Below are 23,002 nucleotides of genomic sequence, written 5' to 3' on the forward strand. Positions count from 1 at the left end.
TAATTAGAAAGGTAGTAAAAACCAACCACTCATATAAGGATAGGGGGAAAGCAAATTCATATAAAAGAAACTCTGAGGGTCTAGGCAAAGTATGAATCAGCAATACAGTGAGTTATTTTTAAAGATCCATAGCATCAGGAAGTAAAAACAAGCAGCATGCTCAGGAGGATCGTGTGATAGCCTGCCGCAGCATGATGATCTATTCAGAACTTTATTACCACGCTAAGAGCTATTCTGGACCTGAACCCAAGCAAGATGAGCAGAAGTTGGACAGCATCCACGACTAAAATGATTAAAATGTTAGGAAATGAGTCCTAAGAGGACATGTAAAGGAAATACAGTTACTTAGGACAGATAAAAGATGGCTAAGGGAGGAGGTCTGGCTGCACAACCACCTGCAAGGTTATGAAGGAGCGTATACGAGGGAACACTTCTTTTCCATTAAGGACGAGACTAGAAGAATGTGATTAAATTGCAAGGACAGGGATTCATATTTGATACAAAAGAAGGAACTTCCTGGCGATGAAACTTGCAAGTCACAGGAATAAGTTACCAACCAGCTTTTAAGGAGCGTATACAAGGGAACACTTCTTTTCCATTAAGGACGAGACTAGAAGAATGTGATTAAATTGCAAGGACAGGGATTCATATTTGATACAAAAGAAGGAACTTCCTGGCGATGAAACTTGCAAGTCACAGGAATAAGTTACCAACCAGCTTTTGAAATGCCCTTTACAAGAGGTTTTTTAAATGCAGTAGATGACCATCTTCATAAAATGTTCACTCAGTGTCCTTTTTCACCCTTCGAACTCAGGAAGTGAATATTTTAACTATAAATAGAAGCTTCATTAAAAAAAACATACAAACTTGCTTAAAGTTGAAGCATAGCAAGGCTCTTCACTGTTGCAGCATTTTAAAAATTCATCAGAAAGTTATCAGTTACAGAAAGGCGTTTATTTAGTCAGAGATGGCTCTAATCACATAAAAACAGCAATGAGTTGCTCTAGATAGGAGGTATAAAAATAACGAAAACATGATTAAACAGACCAGTAACATCTATTTAAGGAACATAATCTTGATGCTCTATGGAAGAGGGGCAGGAAAGGGTAGGAATGGTAAACAAAAATCAGCCACAAAGGAATAAAACACACACACATTCTATCCAACAGTGGCATTAAAGGACCCATGTGAGGGCATAAAAATCCTTCCTAACAATAATTTTTAAAAATTAGTGCACTGCACAAAATCTGCACTACAAAGCACAGCTAGTTTCCCTTACAGAAGTTTTAGAGATCTAAGTCTTTTTAATACTATAGCAAAGAACAAAATCAAAGATCAGTATTCTAAATTATTTGAACTATTATTTTCCCCACAGCAAGAATGAAGGGAGGAAGGAAGGCAGGCAGGCAATGAAAACAGTCACAGATGGTCTAACATACAATGAATTCCACCGGCTGGGTCTCTTATACGACGAGAGAACAGGAAGAGGTATGAGAGATAATGTTGCTCACCATCTCCTTTCACAGATGAGGCCCCCGAGAACCAGTGTCACACCACAGTTAGCGGTAGAAGCAGGACTTAAACCAGATATTTAGCATCATGTGCAGGCACTAATTGATGAACAGCTTGTGTACCTAAAGTCTGTCTGTTGAAAAGAGAACAAAATCTCCTGTGGCATTAACACTGTAACTGTGGATTAATTAAATGACCAGACTACATACGCCCACATGCACATGCACACGGGTGCATGCATACACACACACACAGACACATACACACGCACGCACACGCACACACACAAACGCACACAGGTTATTTTACAATATAACTGATACAAGGTACTAAACGTTCTAATTTCTGGAAAGAGAAAAAACAGAAGGTACTAACATTTACTGAATGTCTAACTAGGTCCTAGACACTTAACATTCTTTATCTCATACAATCCTCACAACCCTGGAAAGCAGATCTGCATCATTTTACAAATGAAGAAATTAGGCTAATGAGGTAACATGCCCAAGAGCCACACAGATAACAAAGAACAGAGGAAGGTCTGCCTAATGCTATATCCCCTGCCTTTCCTACTACATCACATTTTCTCTCCAGCAAAAACCACAGGGCCCACAAAAAGCAGCATTCAGAGGAAGAAATCAATTCTCTTGCATTTTGCCTGAAAATGTTTGAAAGAGCTTCTGTATTCTTTGGCATCTTCCCCATACTTGATGAAACTTTCTTCTATTTCCTGGGCTTGCTCACACTGCCCTCAGCTACGATGACCATATGGCCTTGTTTGCCCCAGACAGACCCAGTTTATCCCCGTTGACTCTGCAAAATTATCAAAAGCATCCCTTCACGCTCAAAAGTGTAGAGGATAAATTACATGGTCACCCCACGTAAGCCCCTCACTGCACTCCCTTCATCCAGGCTTGTCTGACCTCATAGAAGCTCAGTTACTTCCATCTCCCCCTTGCAGCATAAAGAATCCTGTCCATCAGAGCAGGTGTTCTCAAGTCAGTAAGAATGGGAAAAGCAACATATTTCGATGATTTCATACCCTCCCAAAGAGCCAAACATTTTAATACGTGGACAATCTCCAACTGTCAGAATTTTAGGCAGTGTGACGACTACATGAAGGTAATATTCAGGCATAACAGAGGCAGATCATTCCAGGGAGAAGAGGCCCATCAAGCAAACCAGCCCTCCATGCAGCCTGATCCCAAATCAGGCTCCCTACACCGTCCTTGCTTTTCTGTTCTGCCTCACATCTCAACTCCCAGCAGTTCCTCTGAAGGTTCCTGTGGCAGCCTGAAGCGTGGGCTTCTAAGGGGATATTAGAGTCTGGTGTCCATGGGTGACTCTGAGAGGCACCTTTCACCTCATCGCACCAAGATGATAGCCAGACACCAAACTCAGTTTGTTTTTCACATTCAATGTCAAAGTGGCCTTTGCTAGCATAATAATTTCAAAAAGTCAGGGAAGCAAAAGAACTTGGATATCAGACAAGCCCTCATTTTACAAAAGGAAACCACGGCCTATAAAAGAGAAATCACCCACATAAAGTCATACAGCCAGGAGTAGAAACCAGGTCTCCATCATTCTTGCCACTATGTAGGAGGTGATCCCCAACTTCTACATAGCACACATTTTCATACTCCTACATTGACACCCAATACTTTTTGACATCGGAATAGGACTTTCTTGGAATATATAGACATTTCGAGCTGTCACACGATGGTGCCTTTCAATTAACACACTAATTTCAGCTGCATCACGGTCTTTGTACAATAGAATTCAGGTTTTTAATATCGTCTAATGTTCCAGACTTGTTTTATAAAAATGAACAGAAGAGAGAAAAATGAAAGTGTTAATTCCAGCACATAGTATCATATGAAATACATAATGCTGAATGAAAATAATTAGGCCCATCAAGAATGGCGAAAATATTTAGCCTATAGACTTAAGCTCTCCAGCTGTGTTCAACTGTGGAGGAAAAAAATAAAAACATATGAAATACTAGAAACAATTCGTCAAAAGTGTGCTTAAAACACACACTTGGGGCGCCTGGGTGGCTCAGTCATTAAGTGTCTGCCTTCGGCTCAGGTCACGATCCCAGGCTCCTGGGATCGAGCCCCGCATCGGGCTCCCCGCTCCACGGGAAGCCTGCTTCTCCCTCTCCCACTCTCCCTGCTTGTGTTCCCTCTCTCTCTGTGTCTCTCTCTGTCAAATAAATAAATAAAATCTTTAAAATAAATAAATAAATAAATAAATAAATAAATAAATAAATAAATAAATAAAAACACACGCTTAACGGGAAAAACTGAGATTTGCTAACTACATATCACTTTGAATAAGCTCAGCAAATAAAAATGTGTTTGAAATTTAATTTTTTACATATAATATTTAATCTATGTGTTAAAGGACTTTTAAAATTCTTTAAAAACTAAGTAGTTATGTAATTAGGAGTGTACATATGTTTTTAGCTCTAGAGGAATTGTATCTCCTTATAACAAATCAATGTTCAACTTTTAAACATTAGTGCTCAAATACACTTCCAAGAATCTTATACAGATACCCGGGGTATTGGTATCCCACACTGATATTCTTACTCTACTTGCTACTGTTTTATTGGGGGGTAGGGGCATCCCTCACATAAATAAAACTAGATATGGAGCACCCTATAATAACCTTCTATTTTATTTCTGTATAATTCTCCATTGCTTAGGGCTACTCACTACATCTTAAAATAATGAAAATCCACTCCTGTTTATTCATTGAACATTATAAACAATAAAAATAGACTGTTCCTAAGGGATTTTTTCTTGCAAAAAATAAGGAATTTTTTATTTCCTTAGGCTAACAGAAAAATGTTCAAACTTGACAGTCCTTGCCTTTCTGCACTATATTTAATAGAACTTAAAAATTCATTTGCACATCCTCCTACTGCTCCCTTTTATCCACGTTTCACAACTCAAATGGTCTACTACTTTACTGCTACTGTCAACCATTTGAAATGGCACCTCCACTCCCTTCCCTGCTACCCCGGAAGAGCCCACTCACACATTTATCTTTAACATGGCTGTGTTTAGAGATACCCATATGTCACCATTCATGAAGCAACTGTTACCATCCTCTTGACTAAGCATTGGCAGGCACATACACTGCAAAGGACTGCAAGACCCCAGGAAGGGTGACTGGGGCTCAGAATTTTTCTTTTTTAAGGTTACTACTTTCAAGGTCTCTGAAATTAAAAAAAAAAAAGGTGGAGAGATAGACACATTCTTTCTGATAAAAGCTTTGGGAGGGTGAGGGGTCTAAGTTCCACAGTGAGGGAGCCTTACTAGCAAAGCTGTTTCCAAGTGTACTATTTCCATCACAAGTACACCTCACTACACTATGTTGCTATGTAAAAGAAAGAGGCTTGCCTGACTTGACATCTGATTTGATATCGGATTTCCTCACTATACTATGTTACTATACATAATATTTCTATCACAAGTATTCTTATTATACTGTACTATGTATACTATGTTGCTCTACTATTGTGGATCCTCATAAAGAATCCCACTAGAAAGTGAACTACAAAGTCATCTGTCTTTTGACCTTAAAATGAAAAAGGCTTTTCATGTATTGTCTCAGGTTTACTTAAACCATATTAATGCAACAGACTGGAGAGGGTATAGATTAATAAACAGAGCAAGTGCCTGACTGTGGTAGGGAAAAGCCATCATTCTTCCCAGCAGAGGAGGACAGTTAAGGAATAGAGGTACGCAAAGAGGAGTCAGGGACTCTTGGAAGGGTGAAGTGGAGGTAGGTATTAACAGATTGCCCCTACCTTTTTTGTATCTATTTTTAATCTTCCTTTTCACCAGCCCAGAGACTAATTATGGGGCAAAATGAGCAATCTGTGAATGCAACCTGGAAAAACAATTCAAGGAAGGAAACGGAATGGCACAGGAGTCCTTGCTCTCCTTTTCCCCCTTCCCGTTCCAACATCTCTCCCATTTCCCCCCTCTTAGCCACTTGGAAAACGCAGACCACGGTTGCATGACAGAACAATACAAGGTGGCTAGAAGGCAGAAAAGTGAACAAACTACAGAAGTTCTACACTGGCAGAGGCTGGAGGTGGGTCAAGGGGCTGAAGCCAGAGAACCAGCGGCAGAGGTGAGGCTTTTCAGAGAACAGGAAGAACAGCAAGGGCTTAGGACTAAAGCAAAAGTAGATTTTATCTCATTTTCCTCCCTTTCTCTGTTCAGCCAGCAACAACAGAATAACCTCCCCTTCCCTTCCTCTCTTTCAATCAGCCACAGGAGAAATAAGGGCTGAGGGAATGGTAATCAAAATGGGGAAAATGGGCAAAGAACCTCCCAGGGGTAGCCAGAGAGAATGAACATACATCAGGTTGTTTCTCACAGGGAAGGGACCAAAACAACTAAGCTCAAGTCCTCCTTTTGCATAGCTCTATATTCGTTTGGTGATCTTTTAAATTTCTTCTCAATTATTTGGTTCTTGTCACCCAAATAGAAATGATATTATATTCCTTGTGAGGAAGACTGATCATTTTTATAGTAATGATACTAATAATAATACATCCATTTACAGGGACTTTATAATTTTCAAAATGGTTGCACATCAATTCTTGCATTTATCCACAAGGCAACCTATTAATCGGTAGAGGAAGTGTTAACCCATTTTTATAGATGGTGAGGAAACAACACAAAGAAAGGGGTTAAGGACAAATAAGTTGTTGAGAAAATGTACAGCTAGGATCCTTAGAAGGGGATTGGAATTCACATCACTCAACCATTCATTCCTGCATTCATTCAATCTGTTATGGGTTGAATTGTGTCCCCTAAAAAAAATATGTTCAGGTTCTAACCCCCAATACCTGTGAATGTGGCCTTACTTGGAAATAGAGTCTAGCTAATGTAATCAAGTTAAAATGGAGTCATATTAGTTTAGGGTAGGCCCTAATCCAATGACTGTGTCCTCATAAGAAGAGGGAAATTTGGACAAGACACACTGGGAAGGAATGTGATTATGGAGGCAAAGACTGGAGTGCTGTATCTACAAGCCAAGGAACACCAAGGACTGCCAGAACCACCAGAAGCTAGGAAGAGGCAAGGAAGGATTCTCCCCTGAAAGGTTCAGAAAGAGCCTGGCTCTGCCAATATCCTGATTTCAGACTCTGGCCTCCAGAATTGTGAGAAAATAAACTTCTGTTGTTCTAAGCCACCCAGTTTGTGGTACTTTGCTATGGCAGTTCCAGGAAACTAATAAACATTCATTCAACAAATCTCTTTTTGAGCGTGTACTATATGCCAGATACCACAAAGGGTTGTGAAAAGTGCACGATGAACCAAACTCACCAATCCTTCCCCCCCTGACTCCTTGCATGGAGCGTGAGGACCTAAGGTTCTGCAGTTCTGTGCTAAAGAAATGAAGCCCAGAAAAGCCAAACAGCCGGTTGATGGCAGCACTGGAACTGGAGGCCACAACCTCTGACCTCCAAACCACACTCCTCCCATGCACCAAGCTAAAGAAGGTCTGGTTTCCTGGTCTACTGTCACTGTAAAGGAGCTTCATTTGTCCCTTTAAAACAACAACAGTGAACACAGCAAGGACAGTAAGAACACAAGAACCTCCACTTAAAAGCTGTCTCTGTTATAAGCAGCACGAGGACCCAGGAAGAATATCTGTCACTTAAGTACAATGTGGGTAAGGGAAGGAAGCTCTTGGGATCAGACAGGCGAGGGTGGAACCCTATCCTATCTCCATCACTTTCTAGCTAGGAGACCTAGAACAAGTTATTCAGCCTCTTTCTGACATCCTTTCCACATCCCTAAAATGAGAATGATAGTACAGAATGCCCTCTTATACATCAGTGACAGTAGATATGGAAAGCTATGAAAGATACATTAAACAGAAAACCTCAAATTGCAGAAGAGCACATATAATGTCATTCTATTTCTATTAATTTTTTTCCTGGGGAAAAAAAAACACACACAAAAAAAACCTCTTCATGGTAGTCATTCCTGGAGATTAAGAATGGGGAGATTAGAAGTCTTGATTTTCTCCTCTACATCCTTATCCACCATTAAGTTTCTTACTATGAGCATGTACTACCTTAATTTTTAAACTAGGGAGAAAAATCCTAGTCATTTAAAAAGAATGAAGCATGATAATTCAATGGGTTGTTCACTTAAAATAGGTGCACTTCTCTGCATGTATACCTCAATAAACAGCTGTGGGTGTTTTTAACGAGACAGATACATGTGCTCAGACATGAAAAGGCTTCCCAGATATATTAAATGAACTATCACATCATCAGATCACAGAGCATGAAATTCCATTTATGTAAAAAAACAAACTATATGTATACACACACAAATGTATATGAAGAGATGTAGAATGACATACACACTTCATATTATACATCTACATTACTGAATTTTTTTTTACCACCAGAATGTTTTTAGGAACTCATTTTGAAATTCACATTCTTTTTAACTTTTTAAATAATAATAGTACTTAACCCGAGGGTTGTTGTGAGATTTACATGATCATGGTCACATACTTTGTGTAATATAAAAAAGAGTCATTAGGCATTTCTTTTTTTAATTACTAATCAGTATGCATGGCAGGCTCATCTCCATCCCAGCCTTCTATCCCAATCCCAAATCTGAGCCTTGAACCCTACACATTGAGCCTGACTCAGGAATAAAGTCAAGCCAGGGATAGGATGAAAATAAGGACCAAAGCAGGGGTCAAGAATGAAATGATAAATAAAAGAAGTCAATAATTTCTGCAACAGACATTGTTTGGCAAAAACAAACAGTTTTCTATTTTAACTCAGCCATTCAGAGACAGCCAGACGCTTCCCTCATCCAAACCACCAAATGAAGACATCAATTCCTATGTCAGTGTTGGGCTGAGTCTCCCACTGAAGGGTAGCATGTCCTGCCCTGTCCCTCCTAATCCACAATCATTCCACTCTTTGACCAGACACTTACTCCAGGAGCCCCAATACACAAACTACACTACAGAGACTTATTCCATTTCTTAATCAATAGCTTGATGCTTCACTCGATGCTGCCTTATTTGTTGTTTCCTGTGTTTTACCTCCCCATAAGGTAAACTCTTTTTCAACAGAAACATGCATTAAAGCCACCTCTGTCCTAGGTCAGATCATAGCACAGAACTGAGCCAGAAAAAAGTTCTCCACAGGTACCTGTTCACTGACTGGAGGTTAAAGATGGCCAATGGGGCAATTCATAGCAGTAGTTTCTCACACCCTACCCAGAGCCATACTGTAGACCTGACTTTCTCCCCTACCCTTCCTTCAATTCTCTTTCTGCCACCTCTCCTTTGGGTAATGCCTCAGACACCATGATGCCCAGGAAAGCACCCTCTCCAAACTCCACTTACAGAAGAACCTGAGAGATAAACGAGTAGTAGGAACAGTTCTCTCCTCCTGACACTTCCTTCTCTCAACCTAAAATTTTCTGTGTTTCTGGTTTATTGTCTGTTTTGCAAAACTATACCAGGCCACTCGGGCAGTTGAGGGGGATGGAGGGACCAGAGAACTTCTCAGAGTTATTGCACATCCAGAGGACTGGACCACTTGCAGGTCTTTGGGGAAACCAGGACTGAAGGGACTGGCAGTGGACTGAGGCCATTCAAGGGGCTGACCTTGAGGAGTACATCCACAGTACTGTGTTAGTTTGCTAGGGCTGCCATAACAAAGTAATACAGATTGACTGGCTGTAACAACAAATACTTATTTCATCAGTTTTGGAGGCTAGAAGTCTAAGATCAAGGTGTCAGCAGGGTTGTGTTCTTCTGGAAGCCTCTCTTCTTAGTTTGCAGATATCCACCTTTGTGTGTCTTCATATGGTCTTCCTTCTGGGTCTCTGTGTCCTAATCCCCTCTTCTTATAAGAATACCAATCATGGGGCACCTGGGTGGCTCAGTGGGTTCACTGTCCATCCAACTCTTGGTTTTGGCTCAGGTCATAATCTCAGGGTCATGAGATCAAGCCTCATGTTGGAATCCACACTGGGCATGAAGCCTGTTTAGGATTCTCTCTCTCTCTGCCTCTCCCCACTTCTCACTTTCTCTCAAAAAAAAAAGAATACCAGTCACACTGTGGATCAGGGCCCACCATATGACCTCATTTGACCTTAATCAGCTCTTTAAAGTCGCTATTCCCCAAACACAGTCACATTCTGAGGTACTAGGGGAAACGACTTCATCTTATGAATGGGGGTGCAGAGGCACAATTCAGCCCATAATAGTCAGCAACAGGGAAAGGGAGAGAAAGGAGCTGTGAGCGTAGCTATGTAGAAACAAAAGCATACTCTACACTTGCATAAGGAAATTTCACCTATTCCCCCCAAATCTAGAGTTCCCTTTCTCTCTCAGTCCTTTGACACCAAACTCCCATTTCCGTTCTGAGCCCTGATGATTGCTCAGTCTAATGATTCATCTTTCTAATCCCAAATGCAGAGTACTTTCTAGCTCTACCATTCATCTGGCCCTTAACCCCATGTGGCCTGTGGTGGCTCTGGACGCCTTGTACATTACTGCACTTGAGGCCTCATTCAGCTCACCATCCCTGTCCCATGTTCAGTCCACCTTCACCTTCCATTGGTTCTTCACAGGATCCATACCCTGTCCCACTACAGATCAAGGCCACTGGAATACTCTTATCCTGCTCCTTCACCTTCCCAGCCCTCTCTCAACTAATTAATATAATTTTATCCTTAAGATCTCAGCTCAAATGCTTTTCTCAAGGAAGCTTTTGAAGATACCACACACATACACACACAAACACACACACATTTACCCTCACACTAAACACAGGCCATTCTCCTATCCTCTCTCCTAGCTTTCTGTCATAACACTTACCAAGTTTAATTACATACTTGCATTGTTATTATGTTATTAATGTGTGTCTCTCCCCCAAGATGGACACATACTCATAAGTTCGTAAGTGGAAGCTGTATCTGGTTTATCCATCATTACCTACCAAGCAGCTAGAGCAGTGCCTGGCACCCAGTAAGTGCTCAATAAATACTTGTTAGCTAAAGGAAAGAATAAATGAAGTGAGAATTAGTGTAAATCAGTGGTTATGTGGATTTATTTTTGCTGAATAAACTCACTTTGAGATAGAAGCAGTGTGAGATCATTAATAATTTCTAGACAGATAGGTGCACAGATATGAATAGATCTTGAACCAATGGAACCATTCATAGAAAGCAGAAATTTAAATGTTCTACTATGTCATAATTCTGTCGAAATTATTTAAACATGTTTTCCATATGGAATTTTGCATGTATATTTTTTTTATATATTATCTATCTTCTGCAGGTATTTTTAGTCCCTATAAACAGATACCTGCAGTCCCCCTCTCCCTGTGGCTCATTCCACTGCTCAACTTTGGCCTAAAACCAACAGGAATTCTTTACACGGGGTAAAGAACTGATGGATTCCCATGGTGACTCCAATCCAACACTTTTTCATTTTCTCCTTAATATTAGGCAGGAAACACTAAAATTCTGGGAACAAGATCTGTGTCACACATTGGAAATGTTCGTATCTGCTGATAACACTCAAATATACCTTGGCTAAATGCATGAGGAAGCCACATGGTCACAATCTAATGGAATATAGAACATAACTAATACACTGAAGCAATATTCCACATGTTATCACTTTCAGCTTTATGCAACATGTGGAAACAGGCTCATGCACCACTTGGTTGTGTCAGAACATCTAAGAGAGGAGAATGCATGTTTGGAATTTATTATGGCCACTCACCTCAGGAAAGTGTCCAAAGGAGTGCATTACAACCTCCACATGTCTGTATGTTACAGATTTCTTTTTTAAAAGGAGTATTTTCTGAGATGTACTTATCTTTCAGGTACCTGGACTATTTGTGCAACCCTGGTTGTTTTGAATACTTGAAAGCAAAAGGTACCAGTAACTACTAATGAGAAATTAAAACTATTTTTATAAGTACTGCAACATTTGCATGAACTCAGATTGCTGAGTAATTTTGTTTCTTGTTTTGTCTCTGCTCTCTGTGCCTCCCCACCCCCAAAAATAACAGACATCATTTTCTGTTTTATTAACCTCAACTATCTTATCCAAGTTATAAGGCTCAAGTTCACCAGGGATTCTCAGTGAATAATTTTCCTCATGCTAAAGAAAAAACATGCAGCAAATTAGGAACTCATATAAGCCAGAAAAATAACAGTAACATGATCAAACTCTCAAAATAATTTACCCAAGAAAAGTGAAGCTCAATTTTGAAAGCTTAGCAGTTGAAATAAATGAACATTACAGCATTACATAGTCAATTTTTATGTTAGAAAGAAAACTTAAAATTCAAAGGACATTAGGTTGAAACCTGAGCCCTTTTCTTAAATTCCTTTTTGTCAGTAATCAAACATTCTATGCATTCCTCATAACAGGTAAAGCAACGTGTCAACAACTAAGATACTGCCCTTCATAGCCAGAAGCTACAACGTCTCTAGTCTAATTAACAAGGAAACAAAATCTCCAAAGAAGCAAATCTACTCCCTCATTAAGCTAAGTGGACCTGGGTTAGGTGTCTCAGAAATGACCAACTTGATCACTGGTTGTGAGATTAAAATATTAGTGACTCTATACGCTTAGTCAATGCACCAGTAAACTCCATAAAAGAAAGGAAATCCAAGAAAACTGGTCTGCTAAGCAGACCAACCTCACAAATATGTGGGCTTCAAATATGCAAAGAAAACAAAGTTCTATCTTTAAAAAAAAAAAAATTAAATACAACTCAAAATAAGCCTGATAGCCCAGTAAAGAAATTGTTTCCTAGTAATTAAAACCCTTTCCTATTTTACGTCTAGTGATATAAATACTTTGTATCATTTTATTTTATTATTTTTTTTACTTTGTATCATTTTAAAAGATGAGTTTGAGAAAGAAGCCAGGGAATGGTACAGGCTCTGATATTCACACCTGTGAATTTATACTATCTAATGCTATCCCAATGGCTGTTCTAACACTAAATGAAAGAAGTCAGTTTTGAGTGTTTACCATGAATATTTGGGGGGAAAAAAAATTCTTATCCAAATTAACTGTTCTTTAAAAATATATCTTATCAGTTTGGCCAATTATCGAAATTGTTTCTTCCAACAAAGATGAAATTGTTTTAATTATCTGATGCCCATACCTACTTTTTATTTTTACAAAAATGAGAAAAATGTGTCTTACTGGAATGCCATTACCCACAACATAATATAGATTTATTCAGAATACCTTACCTTCTAAGAATTTAAAATATGGTAACTGTCCAAATATTTAGCTGCATTTAAAATTATTTCAGCCCAAACCCAAAACCCAAGAAAAATCATTTTGATGGAAACATTTCATTTCACTCCCTGCAAAACCCAACATAAAGCTAGATTCTCTGTTACACTGTAGTCCTAAATGATATTTCGTTGCTACAGCAACGAAACTCAGCTACCTGTGGCCATGATTTGTTAAGAATTCCTCCAACCAGTAAATTCTGTGCTATGCATTCATAAAACCAAGAGAATGGCTAGAATGGTTCAATGCACCATAAAAATTAAGGTTGAATTTCCTACTTATGATTCACCCACATACATATTTATAACATATATATGTACACATACATACCTAATTATGGTTCTCCCAACTCCATGAAAAAGGGAAAAATCACACCAAATTTCCATTTTAGAATGGGCACCAAAAAACTGCTTCGTTTTAGATTTCAGTGAATAATTGCTACCTGTTTCCCAAAATTTATCTTAAAAGGTAATAGAGACTCTCTGGAGAGCATTTTTAGAAACAAAAATTTGTTATTTATATCCACTCTCATTCCAAAAGGAGGAAAAAAAAAAATCCTGAGGCATAATTTCCTATCTGTTCCAGTGTGGCTTCTTTAGCAATGAACTGATTTAGAAAGTATCAAGCTAAAGCATAAAGAAAAAAATGTAGTTTTCACCACCGTTATTCACCAAACTACTTCTGCAGGCTACTCACCCTCACTGGGGGACTCCAAGCTTGCACCCGTGGCTGCTGTCCGCCCTGGGAGCTCTGCAAATCTTTTGAGCTACAATTAGCCACAGAGCTGCTCTGCGCCCTTAATGCATTTGTGCAGTTCGTCCCACTGCCCCCACCAGGGCCAGGTTTCCAAGGCCTCTGCTTGATGCCATCCAGAAGTCTGACCAGCAGGATGTTACTTGGAAGCTCCTCAACACCCGAGCCAACAAGAGTCCTGCACTCGGGACATCTGAGTTCATTTCGGGAACCTACAATCCCCAGCAAACATCGTTTGCAAAACGTATGCTGGCAAGGCAAGACTTTTGCCGAAGCGTCAAGCCGCTCTAGACACACAGGACACTCCAGAAGATCCAGCAAGGCAGATTCATCCATCTTTATCTAGTTTACTGAGAAAAAAGCTTCAGAAACGTTCATAGTTGTGTGCATCCCTTAAAGTGATTCATGTAACATCCATTTCAGACTTTGCTCTGGAGTAATGCAGGAGGGGGGAGGAGAGAAGACAGAAAATTAGTATTGTTATTTGGGGGAAAAGGTTCACAAAGGAGCCAAGAACCAAAAAGTACACAAAAGTGGTTCCTCTGAATAGTGCAGCTTTGCTTTGGAATGTGGTTCCTGAACTCCAAAGTCAACAATTAAAAACAAAATGGGCTTTTTAAACAATTCAAAATTAGTCCCTAAAGATATCTAAGAGTTCACTGTGCAGAAACAGCTATCAAGTACTATGCAGAATTCCTGCAATAAAATGGGATTTATGAAATGCAATAAAGATCATGATTTCTTCAGCTCTCAAAGTGATATTGCCTGCCTTAATAAAGTCCTCAACTCACACGAAAAGCTGAACAGAAGCAACTGAAAGCTTCCTCTACCTGAAATTACTTTTAAACCCAACAAACTTCCCAATCTTTAAGCTACTTTAGTGTTTAAGAAACCATGCCTCATGCGATCACTTGTGGTAAACGATCCCAATATTAAATACATATGTTTCTTCGCCGGCCTTAAAAATAGAACTGTTCAATCTTGCCCAACCAAAATGAGCCAAGGTTGACAATTCTAATGGACACAACTAAAGATCTGTTTGAAAGCAGCTGAAATATAAAAGCACCCTTCAGGGCAGTGGTTGACAAACTCTGAAACGGATTTCTGAACAGCTTGTCCTAATCCCATTCAGAAAATCTGGCAAAATTATCACCAAAAGAATTTGAGAATGGAATGCTGGACTGAAAACCGTGAGCATGATACGAAAATGGGGCCATTCAGGAAAAAGCATTTAAACCTGTGACTGCGCCGCTCTCCCCTACCACCAAAATAAATGTAAACGTAAATGCCTAGAAGGAAAAGGGTAAAAAGATCTCGATGGAAGCATTAACAGCTTTTCTTGACAGAGTCGGGGAGCGGGGAACCCCAGGGCTGCGCCCCTCTCCCACGCTGCCAAGCTCAGGTACTCCCAGACCCGCAGGGAGGCGCGGCGGCCGCTCGCCGCAGACACACCCCGGAGCCAGGTGTCGGCGACAAGGGGCAGGGGAGGCTCCCAGGCTGGGGCTGCTGCCCGGGCGGTGCCGGAACGGGGATCTCCTTCAACGGCCTCCTCTCCGCCACCCTTTGGGTCAGACCAGGCACATAAATCCCCCCCGAACGACTGATGGAAGTTTTCAAGGACTTAAAGATAAATCCGCAGCCTTAACTTGCGAAAGTCAGCCCCACAAAGTGCCACCTTTCGGGAAACATCTATGACGCCTCAGAGATGAGGCGGGAGTCCCCAGAGAGACCGAGCCGTCTGAGAGCAGGGAGTGCTGGGCTGCGCCCCGGGAGAACGCGGCACGGAGCCCGGGCAGCTTCCTGCCGGGAGAAGGCAGCGAGGCCACTGCACCGTCCCGGCTCCGGGCCCACGGGGACCCGAGGGTGGCGAGACTGAGGGACGGACCAGCGCGGAGAGCAGGGGGGCGCCCCGACCACCTCCTCCTCGGCCGCGAGGGTCTGCCCGCGCCGGCTCCCCGCGCGGCCCCGCGCCCTACCTCGCGCCTCGGCTCCTCCTCTTTGTTCGCGGCCCCGCAGCGGCGGCGGAGACCGATGCAGATGCGGCCCCGCCGCGCCCGCCGCTCGCAGTGCCTCTGACGCCGCGGCGGCACCCGGAGACTCCTCTCTGCTGCCCCCCTCGCGCGCGCGCGCGCGCACACACACACACACACACACACACACGCACGCCGCCGCCGCCGCCACCTCCCACTTTCCCAGCCGAGGAGGGCGGAGGAAGAGGAGGAGGAGGGGGAGGCCGAGCAGCTGCGGGCGCCCGGGGCGCGAAGGGGCGGCCCCGCACCACAGCGCCTCCCCCCGGAGCGGGCGCGGCACCTCCGGGAACTGCGGGGCTGGAGCGCCTTCCTCCTGGCGCTGAGGTACCTGCGCGCGGTCCCCGCCCGCCCCTGGGGGCGCGATGGGGGCGGCAGCCTGAGGGGGCGCTGCGAGAGCCGAGAGTCCAGGAAGCGGGGTCCCCAGGAGCGAGGGAGATGGATGGTTTGGGGGCCCACGCCTCCCCCTGAGGGAAACACGCCTGAAAAATGAAGCAACCGGAGGAGGAGAGCGTTGGGAGTGGCGGCGGAGGGAAGAAGGAAGGCGCCACGGGGCAGGGGCCGGCTGCGTCCTCCTCCTGCCCCGTGGTGCCCGGCGGCCCCGGACGGACGACTCGGGGCGGGACCCGCCGCGGCGCGGGGGGGGCCGGGGCCGGGGCCGGGGCCGGGGAAAGGGCGGGAGCAGCCCTGGCGGGAACTGATCCCGCTTTCCTCTGCATCTGTTCGCCCAGGCCTGCGGAGACACTGGTAGAGCGAGAGTTAAGTGTTGTTACCCCTAGGTCAGAGAGAAGCATGTTGGATCAGCGTGGAAACAGTCCCAGGGCAGCTGTCCACCCGCCCATTCTCGGCCCGCCGCCGCCCGCACCCAGACATCACGCTGCCTCCCCGGGGCACAAACCTGAGCCAGCTGGAAGGATTGCTGATCCAGAAACTCAAAATGGGAGGGGAGAGAGGCGAGGAAAACAGTTGTGGGGATTTGCTGTTATACCTGCCCTAAGTGGGGAAAACTCAAAGTCTGACCCCAGGTGAGCTGGCACCGTGGAGCTAGCTGAGAGGCGCCTCTTTTATCTGAGCCTGGGAGGCAGCCAAAACCATCACTTAATCTTTGTTTCGGTTGCCGCAGGCGCACACCTGTAAACTCTGAAATGTAGTTTTGAAAAACATGTCCACAGGTTTTGAGGTTTGTTTTTCAGGCTCGATTCAGAGGGGAAAACAAATTAAAATTTCGTCATTATCTCAAAGTCGTCATAATTTTATTTGCATTTCCTATCAACTTACAAAAAGTTATCCCAAATACCATTCCTCAAAGGTGTGCAAAAACTATATATGAAAATAAGAGGGGCTAAAAGATATTATGCAAGAAATCCCTGCCTGGCCAGCAAGCAGGGTAACATTCTGAAGGGGAGCCAGATTATTCTCTAGTCTCCACCCAGGCCACAGCGTAACTATTCAAGACCAATGAGATAGCCTAAGTAAGGAAAAAATGATAAGTTATTATCGACCATTCACTGTATGTGCTAAACATTCTACATCCATTAATTCAATCCTTAACTGCAGACTCAGACCTCATCCCTCCTTAGCTTGGTTCTAAATAGATTAATATGCTGAGAGTCATATTGTGTGAATACCAGAAATAACAGCCCACTTAGAAGTGAGCAAATACACATGCATTTGGGCTGAGAACAGCATGGAGAATTTTTAATCCAATAATCTACAAATAAGGCACTCTGAAAGTGACAATTTAGCCTATATACTTCTGTATCTGGACCTGTGCAGATGAAAGTGGGGCTGACTGGAAGGCTATAGTCAGTAAACAGATAAATATGAGTATATGTAGTGTATGGTTTTTAAAACTGAAGTTCAAAGAGGTTCATTTCATCCCCACATCACACAATCAGTCATGTTGAACCAAGACTCAACCTCAGGTCTCTGGATTCCAAGTACCCTTTCTTACAAAACGCCTCAGGCAAAACCAAGTGTACTATAACTGTTCCCGGGGAAAGAGGACACTGTTAATCATGTAATTACTCTGGAGAGTAAGGGACAATTTTTGTTTTGTTTTGTTCTTATTTTGGTTTTTTGTTTTTACGGAGAACAGTATATAAGGTCATGGGTGGAATGGTGCAGCTCATGGAACTAGGCAAGAAAATCAGTAGTCACACCCATTACCAAAGAACTGAAGACAGTGTGTCCAAGACTGAAGTGATCAAAGGAGCCCCCCACACATCCCATAATACCTTTCTTAGAGCGTTCTTGGAAAAGTCAATGAAATAATGTGTTGGTTCTTTGTAATCTGTACATCTCTATTAAAGATCTCATTATTGTTATCTGCCAAAAATTACCCTGGCAGAGTTATACTGGGCAAAATCCTTCCTTCCCACGGTCTTTGAAAAGTTTGAGGAAACACTAATACTTGCAAAATCCTCTCAAGATAATCCTATAGGGGAAGGAAGAGTTGGGGAAAGAAACATGTTCATCTTATCATTTCTGGGAATTGAACATGAAGAATGTAAGCATGATATGCGTATGGCCCCTGTGACTTTGAGTAGATACAAGAAAAATATAAACACACCCTGTACACAGTAATGATAGCTTGGCTTAATACAGTTCTGATCCTCCCAAGACTTCAAAGTACTTTCATATATGTTATCTCATTTATCTTCTAGGCATCCCTCTGAAGCAGTAAAGATAGATATAATCATCCCCATTTGCAGATGGGAAAAAATGGGGTGTAAAGCAGTTATTGCTTTTAGTGATAATGTTATGACATAAATCAGCCTTTTAAATTCCCAGACTAGAGCACTCTTTTGTAAGCTTTTGGATCATGCTTACACATGCATATTCATACATGTGTCTGATCATCATTTTCCTTCAAAACTTAACCAGCCCCCAGCTGCTGCGACATTGGGAAATGTAAGCACTATTTACCCAGTTGTTTAACCTAGAAACCTAGGGGTCATCTTCAATTTCTCCCTTTTCCTCTCCATCCCTCTTCATCAACAACTCAGCCAGCTATCCCCAAAATATTTCCATTGCACCTTTATTCAAGCCACCATCACTCTTTGCCTCTGGCCCTCCTAACCAGCTTCTCTGCTTCCACTCCTGTCCCCACAGTCTTGCCCTGAATGTAGTGACACCCAGAGCAAGATACAAAAAATGCATAACAGATCATGTTACACCCTTTCTCAAACCTCATCAATTTCTTTCTATCATACCTGGAATAAAAATCAAGCACCTTCCCCATCTTATGAGCTCCTGTGTCACTTGGCCCCTACATCATCATACTCGACCACAGCACTTTGTTTGTCTTCTTCATAGTACTGTTCAGCATCTCATTTTTTGATTCCTTATTTATTGCCTATCTCCCTCACCTGAATATAAGCTCCCTGAAGACATGAACTGGGTCTGTCTTTACCACTGTAGCCTGGACAGCCAACCAGTGGGTACCAGTGAATGATTCACAAATAAAGAATTAATCAAGTATAGAATTATATGTATTACCATCCTAAAGCTACATACTTAGTGCTTCACTGCCCCACACATAGGAAATCAGGCAATGTTCCAAATTCCACTGAGAGTCTTTCTTATAATCTATCAGTCAATAAGTTTTTATGTAGAAGATGAAGACACATGATTCTCTTCTCAGTTAAGCTGCAGAAAAAGCTAAATACCAGCTATGTAACACAGAACATAAATGCAATGCCAGTTTGTCTTCATTCCAAGTCTTAGTCACCATCTACTTCATTCGCCAAGCAAGCCGGAGAATTCAGAGTTATCTCCAGTCCCTCCTTTTCTCTCTGCTCCCTTCCCCACAGAATAATGATCCAGAGATCATCAGAAGTACTTTTTAAATCTGCCCCTTCTCCCAGTCCTTATTTCAGAACTGTTTATCTTCTACTTGAACAGTAAATACTCTCCCTGCTTTCAGTCTCTCCAGAGTACTTGATTCTGGAGAGAGCTTTGGAATCAAAGAATTCTCCATCTACTAACTGGGTAACCTTCAGGCAAGTTTCTAGCCTTCTGTGCCTGAGTTTCCCCTGTAAAATGGGCCTAAAACTACTACCTGCCTCAGCAGTTTTGTGGAGATTTTACATAAGTTAATAAAAATAGAATGCTTGGAACTATGCCCAACACATGGTAAGTGCTTAATAAATGATGGTTAATATTATTTTTATTAGAGGGGAACCTGGATGGCTCAGTCGATTAAGTGTTCCTGATTTCAGCTCGGGTCATGATCTCAGGGTCATGAGATTGAGCCCCATGTAGAGCTGGCTCTGTGCTGGGTGTAGAACCTGCTTAAGATTCTATCTCTCCCTCTCCCACTATCCCTCCCCCCAACTCATGCAGCAAATGCCCACTCTCTCCCATTCTCTCTCTCTCTCAATATATAAATAATATATATATAATACTATATGTAATATATATATTATATAATAAAATATATGTATATTTTATTAGAATCTAGATTCAATCCTGGATCCACTACCTGTTAACTAAATGACTTTGCAAATTTCTTTAATTTTCTGTTTCAACTTCCTTATCTATACAAATGCATATATGCTATCTACTTTGAAAGCTTATCATAAAAATTTAATGACAAAACTCATTGAAAAATCTAGTTCAGCGCTTTTATGGCACATAGTGGGGTTCAATAAAATGTTTATTTCCAGTCTCCTTTTCTATGTACATCTGCACCTTTTCTCACATAACTGGATTATCTCTAAGGTTCTTTCCAGTATTAAAAATGTATCCCCATCCTAACTGCATAAAGGACATCTAAGGGCAATGGATTCCTCTTGTGAAGAGCCAAGTGGTCCTGAAGCACCTTAGTTGTCAGGAAAAGGGGCTTTTATCAGTTAGAGTCAGGCAAGCCCAAAGAAGTTATTTTGGTCCTCAGTAGTGGGAAGGTGGTGCAAACTCTACTGTCTGGCAGAAAATCTGAGCAGATGGAGTATTTATAGACATTCCCTGAACATTTCAGTTCAATCAGGATGGATGCTAGGGAGAAAGACTGATGAGTGGGAGGTAACTGAACTGAATCTTCCTCCAGCCTTCTTGAAACAGGTCTGAATATTTGAGGAACTATTTGACAGTGGAATACCTGGGCAAGGCTGCAGTGCTCTAAGCTGACTCTAATTCTAACCTGGCCTTCAGGGAGTGGTTCTTGAGGCTTAGGGCAGTCAGAATCACCTAGAACGCTCATTAAAAATGCAGACATCCTAGTCTCGTTGCTAGAGATTCTCACTTAGTAGGTCTAGCAGGGGTTCAAGAATCAGGTGATTCTAATGTATGTGATGCTGGGACAACAATCTGAGAAATGCTAACCTACTGTCACCCAGAGGCACATTAAAAGGGAGGTATCCTGGGCATTGACTAAGGAAACTCATCTCTACAGGGCCCTCTAGAGCTTTGGTGTTGTTGAGAAGGATATGGGAGCTTGGAGCCATTGCTGGTTTTCTGGGGACAACAGAAGAGCCATTGAGTATTTCCACCTCCATTCATTCCAATCTGTCCCCCCCCCCTTCACTGCCCACTTCACCATGCAGTGCTGCTGTCTCCTCTTAATAAATACTGGACAGATATTTTTAAATTTTTTGAAGATTTTACTTATTTCTTTGAGAGAGAGAGAGCACAAGTGGGGGAGAGGGGCAGAGAGAGAAGCAGACTCCCTGCAGAGCAGGAAGCCCGATGTGGAGCTTGATCCCGGGACCCTGGGATCATGACCTGAGCCAAAGGCAGACACCTAACTGGCTGAGCCACCCAGGTGCCCCATACTGGACAGATTTTTAAAGAATGAGTTTAAAGGGGAGCCAAAATATTAGTCTGCCCAAAGAAATACACATGGCTGGCTCCAGGTTGCCCTAAGACCCCAAACGTGACCAGGGTCACCGACATCAAGCCTCAGAAGTTTAACAGCTCAATACTGTTAAACTTCAGTGAAAACACGCCTGAAAACTAGATGCCCCTAATATTTTCTGACCCAAGGACAAAGAAAAATTTAACCTGAATGAGGAAAACATAATAGGATTTATTCCTTTCTATTAAAAAACACTTTCTCTTGTCAAATTCCATTATCATTCTAAAATTTTAAGCCTTCAAGTGGGCTTTTTTGCTTCTAAGCGAACTTTACCTAATCCAACTATTAGAAAGAGAGTAGATAAATATCCACCACTTTATCTAGCTATCTTCAGGAAATGAAATGCCATAATCTTTCTTAGTAATCTATCTTTGTATATTAAAGATTATTTATCAATTTTCAGACTTTTTTCTGATCAAATTTAAAGATAAAGGTTGACTTTTCTAATGCATTTAAATAGGCCAGTTTAAACACACACACACACACACACACACACACGGACATGTGCTTGAATTCACTAGAGACTCATGACACATGACCCAGGTTTCGTTTTTCATTATAATATGAACAGAAGATGTGGGTCTTTCTCAATTTATCCACCCTAATTCACACGTATACTCAAGTACAAGCCAAATTCTATGATTTCATAATGAGTAGAAATGATCCCATCATAACATTTTCTTTTGTCTGTAGCTACTGCCTGCACTTCTCTCTTCCTTGCTCCCAAATAAAATGTGTTTATTCATGTTTTTAAAAGCATTATTATCATCACACTAGATACCGATCATACTATGCTTCAACTCGTTTTTCCGAAAATTTGCCTGAATGCAGTAAGTGGTTTTCCTCCTTTTGCTGATACCAATTTCCTTACTGTTTTTCTGCCCCTCATTCCCCTAAACCTGTACCACCAAAATGTTCTCCCCAACCTTCACATTGTTCCTTAGAATTTTTATTCTTACAGCTTCTTGTACATGTTTTCTTTCTTTAAAATTTTGTGTCATGCCTGAATCAGGCAAACATAAAATTTAAAGGGGCAATTTGGAAAATTTGTTTAAGTGGGGCGCCTGGGTGGCACAGTCAGTTAAGAATCAGACTCAGGTAGTGAGTTTTGGCTCAGGTAGTGATCTCGGGGTCTTGATCTCAAGGTCGTGAGATTGAGCCTAGCATCAGGCTCTGTGCTCAGTGCAGAGTCTGCTGGAGACTCTCCCTCTGCCCCTCCCCATGTCTGTAAAGTAAATAAATAAATCTTAAAAAAAAATAGAAAAATTTGTTAAAGTAATAAACATAATTTTTAAAGTTAAATTTCCATCATCAGTTTATGCCACTGAACTTAATTTGATGAAATACAATAAATTTATTATAACGCATTCCCATGTAAATTACCTATGATACAAGAAAAGTACTGAATGACTCATCAAAAAATGTATTAATGGTTGATGTTAATGAATTAGGCCTAAGTGTAGCGATATAGAAGATAATGTTTTTAATCATCTCACTCAAAACAATCTTT

General features: G+C 41.8%; 1 protein-coding gene across 5 annotated transcripts in view; it reads right to left on the reverse strand.

Annotated features, from left to right (window-relative positions):
• SH3RF1 (SH3 domain containing ring finger 1) overlaps window positions 1-15,793 on the reverse strand; it is a 179,375-nt gene extending 163,582 nt beyond the window's left edge. For 3 of the 5 annotated variants that reach the window (XM_045880157.3, XM_045880156.3, XM_064585268.1), the window contains exons 1-2: window positions 15,585-15,793; window positions 13,552-14,039 (exon numbers count right to left, since the gene is read on the reverse strand). In XM_045880157.3, the coding sequence (XP_045736113.2) occupies window positions 13,552-13,944 (393 nt within the window). In that variant the 5' untranslated portion in view covers window positions 13,945-14,039; window positions 15,585-15,793. Of the gene's footprint in view, window positions 1-1,511; window positions 3,625-13,551; window positions 14,040-15,584 lie in introns of those variants that run through there. The other 2 variants (XM_064585269.1, XM_054508689.2) reach the window with 2 other exon arrangements.
• Between the last annotated feature and the right edge of the window lie 7,209 nt (window positions 15,794-23,002).

Source organism: Mirounga angustirostris, unplaced genomic scaffold (assembly GCF_029215605.1).
Source record: "Mirounga angustirostris isolate CCGP_5_RB_7025 unplaced genomic scaffold, mMirAng1.0.hap1 SCAF_2, whole genome shotgun sequence".
In the NCBI taxonomy this organism is placed as follows: Eukaryota; Metazoa; Chordata; class Mammalia; order Carnivora; family Phocidae; genus Mirounga; species Mirounga angustirostris.